The 9036-nt window shown below is 52.6% G+C and overlaps 1 protein-coding gene and 1 long non-coding RNA gene across 2 annotated transcripts in view; one reads left to right on the top strand and one right to left on the bottom strand.

The window, feature by feature from the left end:
• Positions 1 to 2292: 2292 nt before the first annotated feature.
• On the bottom strand, positions 2293 to 4478 carry LOC134808456 (uncharacterized). The gene is made up of 2 exons (XR_010151401.1): positions 4391 to 4478; positions 2293 to 3952 (listed from the first exon to the last, which is right to left on the bottom strand). It is a non-coding gene; the product is annotated as an uncharacterized LOC134808456 (long non-coding RNA).
• Positions 4479 to 4604: 126 nt separating this feature from the next.
• ANP32A (acidic nuclear phosphoprotein 32 family member A) overlaps positions 4605 to 9036 on the top strand; it is a 42128-nt gene continuing 37696 nt past the window's right edge. The window contains exon 1 of the mRNA XM_003954520.6: positions 4605 to 4944. Coding sequence (XP_003954569.2) covers positions 4891 to 4944 — 54 coding nt within the window. The 5' untranslated portion in view covers positions 4605 to 4890. The remainder of the gene's footprint in view (positions 4945 to 9036) is intronic.

The following is a 9036-nucleotide window of genomic DNA, read 5'->3' as shown; positions in this document are numbered from 1 at the left end:
TTTTTTTGAGATGGAGTTTCACTCTTGTTGCCCAGGCTGGAGTGCAATGGCGCGATTTTGGCACATGGCAACCTCTGCCTCCCGGGTTCAAGTAAGTCTCCCGCCTCTGCCTCCTGAGTAGCTGGGATTATAGGCACGTGCCACCAAGCCCGGCTTTTTGTGTGTGTGTGTATTTTTAGTAGAGATGGCATTTCACCATGTTGGCCAGGCTGGTCTCGAACTCCTGACTTCAGGTGATCCACCCGCCTTGGCCTCCCAAAGTGCTGGGATTACAGGCGTGAGCCACCATACCTGGCTTTTTTTTTTTTTTTTTTTTTTTTTTTGAGACGGAGTCTCGCTCTGTCGCCCAGGCTGCAGTGCAATGAAGTGATCTCTGCTCACTGCAAGCTCCGCCTTCCGGGTTGACGCCATTCTCCTGCCTCAGCCTCCCGAGTAGCTGGGACTACAGGCGTGCGCCACCTCACCCGGCTAATTTTTTGTATTTTTAATACAGACGGGGTTTCACCGTGTTAGCCAGGATGGTCTCGATCTCCTGACCACGTGATCCGCCCACCTCGGCCTCCCAAAGTGCTGGGATTACAGGCATGAGCCACCGCGCCCGGCCTTTTTTTTTTTTTTTTTTTTTTAATGAGACAGTATCTGGCTATGTTGCCCAGGCTGGAGTGCCGAGGCGTGATCTCTACTCACTGCAATCTCCACCTCCCGGGCTCAAGGGATCCTCCCACCTCAGCCTCTATTGTAGCTGGGACCACAGGTGCACGCCACCATGCCAGGCTAATTTTTTTTTTTTTTCATTTTTGGTAAAGATGGGGTTTCACCATGTTGCCCAGGCTGGTCTCGAACTCCTGAGCTCAAGCTATCTGCCTGCAGCTTCCCAAAGTGTTGGGATTACAGGCGTGAGCCACTGCACCTGAGCCTTTTTTTCCTTTTTAAAAGAAACCAACCATCTTTAAGCGGTTTTTAAGATTTTTACTGTTTTTCGTTTTTAGAGAAACAGGTCTTGCTATGTTGTCCAAGCTGTTCTTGAACTCTTGGGCTCAAGTGATCCTTTCACTTCAGCCTCCCAAGTAGCTGGGCCTACAGGGGAACATCACCATGCCTGGCTTATTAATTTCACTTTAAAAGTCACATATATGACAGTTTTCATCCAACAGGGCTTTTTCTCCCTGACCAATCCATTAATAAGGTAACTATCCAATCATTAAAAAAATTTTTTTTTCTAAATTATCCAATACTTTATTAAGCAAAATAAAATAATATTTAACTTTTTAGATCCCAGGCTTCAACATTATTTGCTATTCAATAAAAATAAATAAAATGTAGTGGTTTTCACATGTTACCACAGATTTCAAAAGAATAATCTACATTCCTAAAAACTATTTACATATACAAACAAAAAAGAACATAATTAAGCTGGAGTTTTTCCATGTCATTGTCTTTGGGGTCCAAGCAGCAGAACCATGATGTAGGTAAGAGAGTACTATGGCCGATTGCCAGTGATGTGATTCAAGCTCAAAAACAAAAAGTTGAGCTGCGGGTATATTAGCTTGACTCATAAAAAGGATGCTAACCAAAGGGTCTCCATCTTTAGAGACCAAACAAGGGCAAATGTGCTATTGGTGCAAAAGTAATTGTGGTTTTGCCTTTTTTTAAAAAAAATGGTAATTACTTTTGCACCAACCTAATAAAATGGCAATAGTAACGATATGGTTATTTGTAAAACAGTACTCTCCTACACATTTCAAAAGAGCCTAAGGACACTCATTGTTCATGTCTTTGAGAACAAAATAGGCTGCTCATTTATTTGGAATGGTTCTTGATGGAGGATATTCTGGAAGGCGGGAAGATCTTTCCTTCCTGGGCCATCTATCTCTCTAGGGGGTTAAACTTTGAATTGTATCTCATTTATTCTTCTCAGTGTGACTCAAACCTAGTTTCAGAGGTTAGAGACTCTACATCTTTCAAACACAATTCCTGTTGTAGAATTACTCAGTAGATAGGAACTCTTACCTGTTCCCAACTCCGTTTCAAAATTCAGCGAAGATTCCTTGATATGGGATTTCTTTCTATATTTTCTGAAATGCAGTGCCACTTAGAACACTTATTTACTACTATAATATACAATAAAATGTAATTTAAAAAACAACTTTGTAAAATAAGGTATGTAAGAGCAGTGGTTTTTTTTATATTTGGTCATGTTGTGTGGGGCAAATACAGCTCAGCTTTGGCTTTGCTATATTCCTTTTTTAATAATAAAACAAAATCATATGAAAATTTTCTTACAAATAGATGTATTTGTAAAAGCAAAAGAAAATTTATTTCAAGTATGTAAGGAAAGCGGAAATTACTCAATTGGTTATACATATACTTTTGGATATTTCAATTTCTGTAACGACTGACATCCAGTGAAGCCTTCTTTCAATTTTCTAACATTAATACAAAAGTCATCAAAATGTATAAATGTAAGATGCTTCTAAAAACAACTGTCACATTTAACGTTTTGATTTAGTAATCAGGCCATGACTTTTTCGATTCTAATTTGTTCCTGTACTTTCTCTTTAATGGGGGAGGGGGTGGGCTTCCAAGTCTTCCTCTTGAGTCTTTGTACAATAAAGTGAGCTATTTGCTTCTATTTAGCAAAGCTGGATGGGGCATATCTCTGCATTGATTGGTTGGTTTTTAAGGGATTACTCCTCTGGAAAGACACTGTCTCATATTGCATTGCTAGCAGCGTGGTCTTAACTGTGGTTAAACTTTTAAATTGAAGATGAACATTTACCATCAAAGAGAACACAAACTTCAGGACTCCTATGTTACACAGATCATACACACCATATTGACCTGTTTTGAGAAGAGTTCTGTTTGAATACAATCCTAAACACCATATCCAGAAATAACAACTGTCTCAATGGCATAAATAGGAAATTTGGGGTTCCTCATGTATTACAAAGAAGCCAATAAAACTTAGAATAAATTCCAACTATACAAATAGGCTTCAATAAGATTAACAAAATCTGAGGATGACAGGCAAGTCAACAAGTTAAATAAATTATACTATTTATACCCAGATAAAATAAAACAATGACTTCTAACTTTTATGTTGCATTTCCCACCTACTCAGAGTAAACATCAGACTTCAAATTCCATTTATCATTTTATCTGAAAGAATTTACTGAGTAAAATCCTTAGTTGCAGGGCTTTACACTTGCAATCCATCAGGTTGCAATATTAAAGTTACTACAGCTTCTTCCCCAGTGTAAGCATTCTGTATGTGTTTTATTTACATTGTCACTTTTTATTTCCTCCTCAACTTCATATGCCTAAGAATGAAACTGTATTGCTATTATGCAACAGTATTTTAACTTTGCAACATACATACTGGCTTATCTCTCCTTTGAACTCCTGTTCCTGAAAAATAAACACATGTATCCAGAAAAACTACCTTGAGGTGTGTGGGGAAGAGTGCAGACATGTAGAAACAAACACTAAAATACAGTCGTGTGGAACGGTAAGGATGTATCTGTCCTTGTTGACAACAATCCCCGTGGTTTATTAACAGCCACAGGCAGCCAACTTAGTGCCGTAAGTCGGTAACCCAGTGGGCATCAGGGCTTTAAGGTCTCTTAAAACTTAATGTGATTCAAAAATACCCAAGGCAAACACGCCGAAAAACCTGGAGAAAGTGCTCCAGTTAGAGCCTCCTTGGCAACCCAAACCGAACCAAATGACTCAGGTGGACGATTAGAATAAACCGTGCGCCGTTCTCTTTCACTAGGTCTATAAAGCCCATAAATTATGTTTGGTCCAGAAAACCAGGAGTTATGAGCACCTTCCTTTTCCACCTTTTAATATTCTACATATCCAGCAACAGTTCTTAATCCATGGTCTTCATTCATTTGTTGCCTAAACAAGATCTTGGGTGTCTCTTGGTGATCACTTCTTCCAAGCTGACCTAATATGACAGCAAAGTGAAAAGCCTCTTCGTGGGAAGGGTCGCGACCGCGCGGTAAGTCATCCAAAAGTGGAAGCATCTTGCTTTTACTGACTTATGCATACGAGGGTGGCGATGGTGGCGGCCTGACAGGGACGAGGCCGGAGGGGAAGGGGCGCGCGGGCTGGGCAGCCGCGGCGGGGGTGACGGGGGCAGCCACGCTCCCCAGCGCGAGCCGCCGGACCCGGGACCCGACGAGCCCCTCCCGGCATTGCACCCTGACCCCTCTCCTCCTTCCAGGCCTTTCATCTGCCCTCCCGCTGGGCAGCCCGCGGTCCCCGGACCTCAAGCCGCCCGCCTCCTTCCGCAACCCCGTCGCGCCGCCCCGCGAAGCCCTCGGCCGGGCGGGGACCCCGACCCGACCCCTCCGGCCGCGCCCCTCCCCCTCGCAGAACGCACCTGCGGCCCCGCCCCCGGCCGAACGCTGAGGCGGCGGCTGGCTGGCAAGGCCGGGCGGCTCGGCCCTCGAGGCACAGTCACCTTCCCTTCCCCCGCCATTCCGCCCACCCCCCTCACTCAGCCACAGAGCAGCCGCCGCGCTCCTCAGCCGCCCCGAAATCTAAAGGGGTCCGTCTCCGGCACCACAACCAAATGGCCGAGCCTCCCTGGCCGGCTGCGCAGCCCACCCATTGGTCCCTTCCCCCCCCCGCCGCCACTGCCATTGGCTGTTGCCCGGAGACCCTCGGCGGCGATTGGCTCGGGCCGCTGCCGCTCGTCCGTGGGGCCGCAGATCCCGCCTCCACGGCGATCAGGTTAGTGTGCGCCGCGGGTGCTGGGGGCTCGAGAACCGAGCGGAGCTGGTTGAGCCTTCAAAGTCCTAAAACGCGCGGCCGTGGGTTCGGGGTTTATTGATTGAATTCCGCCGGCGCGGGAGCCTCTGCAGAGAGAGAGCGCGAGAGATGGAGATGGGCAGACGGATTCATTTAGAGCTGCGGAACAGGACGCCCTCTGATGTGAGCATTTGCCAAAAATATCTCTGTCGGTCCATTCTCCTACTTTGTGTGTGTGTGTGTGTGTGCGCGCGCTGGGGGGAGGCACTTTTTTTGGGGGGGGGCGCCCGGGAGGTGCGGGTTTGGGGGTCGGACTGCAAGCGAATTGGCAAGGCTGGGGGGTTGCAATGCCATCCGAGCATGTTCCGGCCGCCGCCGCCGCTGCCCTTGGTGTGTGACTACCTGTGCGTGTGCTCCCGCGTGTGCGAGTGTGGGTGCGAGAGTGTGCGTGCGAGTGTGCACCCATCGGGGGCCGGCGGGCGCACGCGTTTGGGTCGGAGAGAATAAGGCGAAATCACCCTCGGAGATCGCTGCTCCCGTGACTCCGTCTGGGGGGAAGATTAACGAGGGAGGAGGAGGAGAGGGGCTGCCTCCTGGATTTAACAACAAAAAAAGGGGGTTTTACATTTTATAAATGTATCCCCCCTTCCGCCCCCCTCCCGCGCCTCCCCCCTCCCTTTCTCTCGCTCGCTCGCACACACAATAAGTTTGGGGCTTCGCGAGTCCGGTTTAGTTTCTGATAAATGTGGGCCGAGGCCCCCGGGGAGAGCGCGTGGGGAGGGGGCTGCAGCGGAGTTGGGAATGGCTGGAGTTTAAAGTGCGTCTTCATTTCTTTGCAGTGATGAGGCGAGAGACGGGGGAGCCATATTTGTAACTTTGTAGTGTTCGTGAACGCGCCCTTTCTCTCCCTCCCTCCCTTTCTCTGCCTCCCTTCCTCTCCTCCTCTTTCTCCCTCACTCTTTCCACCCCACCTTCGGGCCAGATGCTGATGTTTCTTCCTTTCCTTCCGAAGGGAGGATAAATTAGAAGGAGGGGGAGGGATTTTCAAACGTGCTAAGGCACAGATAATCCCCGCGTCTCCCTGCCTCCAGCGATCGCTGGTGCAAGTTGCCCAAAGGCTACGTCCCGGTGCCCCCTCGCCCCAGCTCCTTCCGGCTTCCCCAAGATGCCAGCCTTTGGGCCCTGGTGCCCCCCAGCTCGAACCCCCGGCCCGTCTTTCTCAGTGCTGGGCTCGTCGGCAGCCATTCGGCGCCTGCTTAATAAATGGGCACGGGAAACTTTGTCAGGACGCGAGCTGCCCGGAGCTGGCGCCCGTGGTGGGTACTGGCTGGGTCCACGTTTATGCGGGCATGGCAAACACGCAGCTCTAGGATGGGAGTTTGCCCGCTAGCCGCCGTTATTGATTGGGCAGCGGCGGGAGCACGGCCGGAGGAAACTTACACGGGTGGGAATCGCGAGGCTCGAGCGAAAGCTTACCCCTGAGGAGGGGGAAGGTGAGGGTGGGTGACTCGAACGCTGGTTTTTATTTCTGCCTCCCTCTCGCTTTCAAACCTGAGTGTTTTCGGCGAGTTGGCGGCTCTGGGGCGGAGACTCCGGCCAGCTCCCCTCTTGGCCCCTTGGGGGGACCGGGGACGCGCTGGCGGGAGGACACCCCCAGTCTCGGTGGCCCGAGCTCCATGAGTTGGGAGTTTGGGCAGCACCGTGCGCTGGCCTGTCGCCCCTCTAGCCCGTTAAACCCGAATCCCGGCGAAGGCAGGCCTCGCTTCCTCTTTTCCCTAGTTCCTCCCCCAAACCTGAGTGAGACTTTTGAAAACAAGATCCTTTTTGTCTACCCCCTCCCCGCCTTAACGCAGCTGTGGACTGGAGACGTGCGAGTGCCTTATGGCGCGCAGGGCGGGGAGGGGGCGGCCGCGGGAGAGGAGGGGGCGCCGCCGGTGGAGGCCGGAGTTTCCGCGCACTATTTGCGGGCGGTTTGCCTCTCTCCGGCCGCTTTCGTCCCGGCCGGGACCCGGCGCCTAGCGTTTGGGGGCTGGGTGTGGTGATGGGGGAGGGGGCCGGGGCCGCGGTCTTCCCGCGTACTTTCCGGAAGCCCCCTGCGCGGAGGGGGAAGGGCGCCAAGCGCGGGGCCGGGGTCGCCGCGGGTGGGTGCGGGGGCGCGGCTGGCCTGGCGAACCCGACCGACGCTGCCGGCCCCCCGGGAGCAAGCAGGAAAGCGGGTCGAACCGGCTCTTTAAACTTCCCCGAGTGTGTGTGTTGGGGAGGGGAGCGCACCGCGCCGTACTGGGAGCGATTTCTCACGCTTCGCCCCCTCGCCTCCCAGCCTCGCGGCCCACACGCCTGCCCCCTGCCTGGAGGCGGGGTGGGGCGCGGGTGGCGGAGGAGGGGGCACTTTCTGCACATTTGCGGGGGAGGGGGAGAAAGCTAGCGAAAGAGGGACAAAAGGGTTGGGGGAGGAGGAACTGTATTTTTTTAAACGTTCTTAAGACAAATGGCTCCCGGAGCGCGCCCCCTGCGCCCCTCCCCGCCGCGCTGCCCCTGGGCCCCCCACACACCCACCTTCGGCACCTCTCCCAACTGGGCTCCGGGAGCTGGTGGCCATGCCGCGACGCCGAAATAGGACGAGCAGCCATGTTTCCCGGGGCTCGCGCCGCACGCCCCGCCCCTCCTCCCCGGCGCGGGGCGCGGGGCTCGGAATGCGGGTTCCGGGCTCCATGTGGCGCGGGGCGCTGGCAGGCGGGCGGCGGGGGTGCAGTACGCGCGGGGCCGGCCTTGTGGCTTTCTAGGCTGGTTTTGAGTTCCAGGTGTTTTATTTATTTATTTTTATTTATTTATTTTTTTTAACGGCTAGGCCCACCCGGGGCTGAGCCCGAAGGGCGCCGAGGCGTTACTGGGGGGCAGGAGCCGCCGCCAGGGCCCTGCGCGCCTGTGGCACGACTGCCGGGCGCCGGGCTGCCATTTTGTCACCGTGGCTGTTGTCGCTGTGGGGGGCGGGGGGAGCGGAGTCTTGCGCCATCACCCCGACGGCCTCCCGCGCGGAGGAGGCAGGGGGAGCTGGCTTTGGGGACCCCCAGTTGTGCTGTGAGCCCCGATGGGGGTTTCCGCCCCGCGCCAACGGCCTGAGGCTGTGCTGGAGCGTCACGGCGGCCGCGGCGCCGGGAGGACGACGATCCTCTGTGCAAATGCCCCCCCACGCGCTCCCTGCCTCCCCCGCCCTCCTCTCCGGGGTTTCGCCGTTCCTCCTGCAGGCGCTCAGACGTAGTTAAATGTGGCCTTAAGGACTAACCGATCGCTCTGATGTTTGCTCTTTCGGCGGAAGTGATAGAGTAAGGGGAACATTAAACATGAGGTTCTTTTGGCGGGGGTGAGGGGTGTCGCGCACGCGACTCTAGTGGCCCTGACTGAAGCCAAGGACAGCAGCCTGTTCCCCGGGAGGGAAGAGTTGTCGATCCGTTGGGGAAACGCCCTCCCGGGCTGGGCTCTCCGGGAAGGTAGGTCGAGCTCCGTGTTTCAGGTGGATGTTGCAGCGCCCTGCAGGCTAGGGGAACCCTCCTCCTCGGTCTAAACCTGCTCCTTCCCCCTTTTATTTTTGCCTGGGAGAAGGCAGCTACAATAGTAATGAGATCCTAAAGCGAAAGAGAGGGATGAAGGTTTGCTTTTGAAAAAAGTAAACCTCCTTTCTCTGGATGTTGACTTAGGAGCCAGGCAATTCGTCGCGTCGGGTCCTCCGATGCTGGCATCTCTGAGAATTTTAAAAAGCCGATATAGGTGCTGGTTAAGCACCTCACGAGCTGAACTCTGGTATCTGTGCAGAAACAAACTTTCATGGCAGTGTCCAGCAGAGGCTGCCTTGGAAGCCAGCTTTTACTTTGACCTTTGGAATACATCGCATGATGTTTTCCAGGCTGACTTACTGCCTAATTGGGTTCAAGTAGCATGATATTAACTACAGTTTATGCAAGCCAACCAGGAACTCGCAGGCAGAAAATTGAGCCTGAGTTCCCCTATGGTCATAGTTGAGTTCTGCTGCTGATAGTAGTTTCGAGTCTGAGGGGCTCCATGATGAAGATGGGCTTAGGAATTACACAGACCTGGGTTTGAATTCCTCCTGCCACAAGGAGGTAGGATACGTTTACCTGCCCTTGTGACCTTGGGCTGGTGAGCTTAACCTACCTTTTTGAAGCTTTGTTTCTTCACCTGTAAAACGGAATAATCCTGTTTAATCAGTAAATGATGACAAAACTGGTTTGATATGGCCCTCAGTATATGCCGTCTATA

Source organism: Pan troglodytes, chromosome 16 (genome assembly GCF_028858775.2).
Source record: "Pan troglodytes isolate AG18354 chromosome 16, NHGRI_mPanTro3-v2.0_pri, whole genome shotgun sequence".
Classification (NCBI taxonomy): Eukaryota; Metazoa; Chordata; class Mammalia; order Primates; family Hominidae; genus Pan; species Pan troglodytes.
The sequence above is the reverse complement of the archived record's forward strand: the minus strand, read 5'-3'. Positions and strand labels throughout refer to the sequence as shown.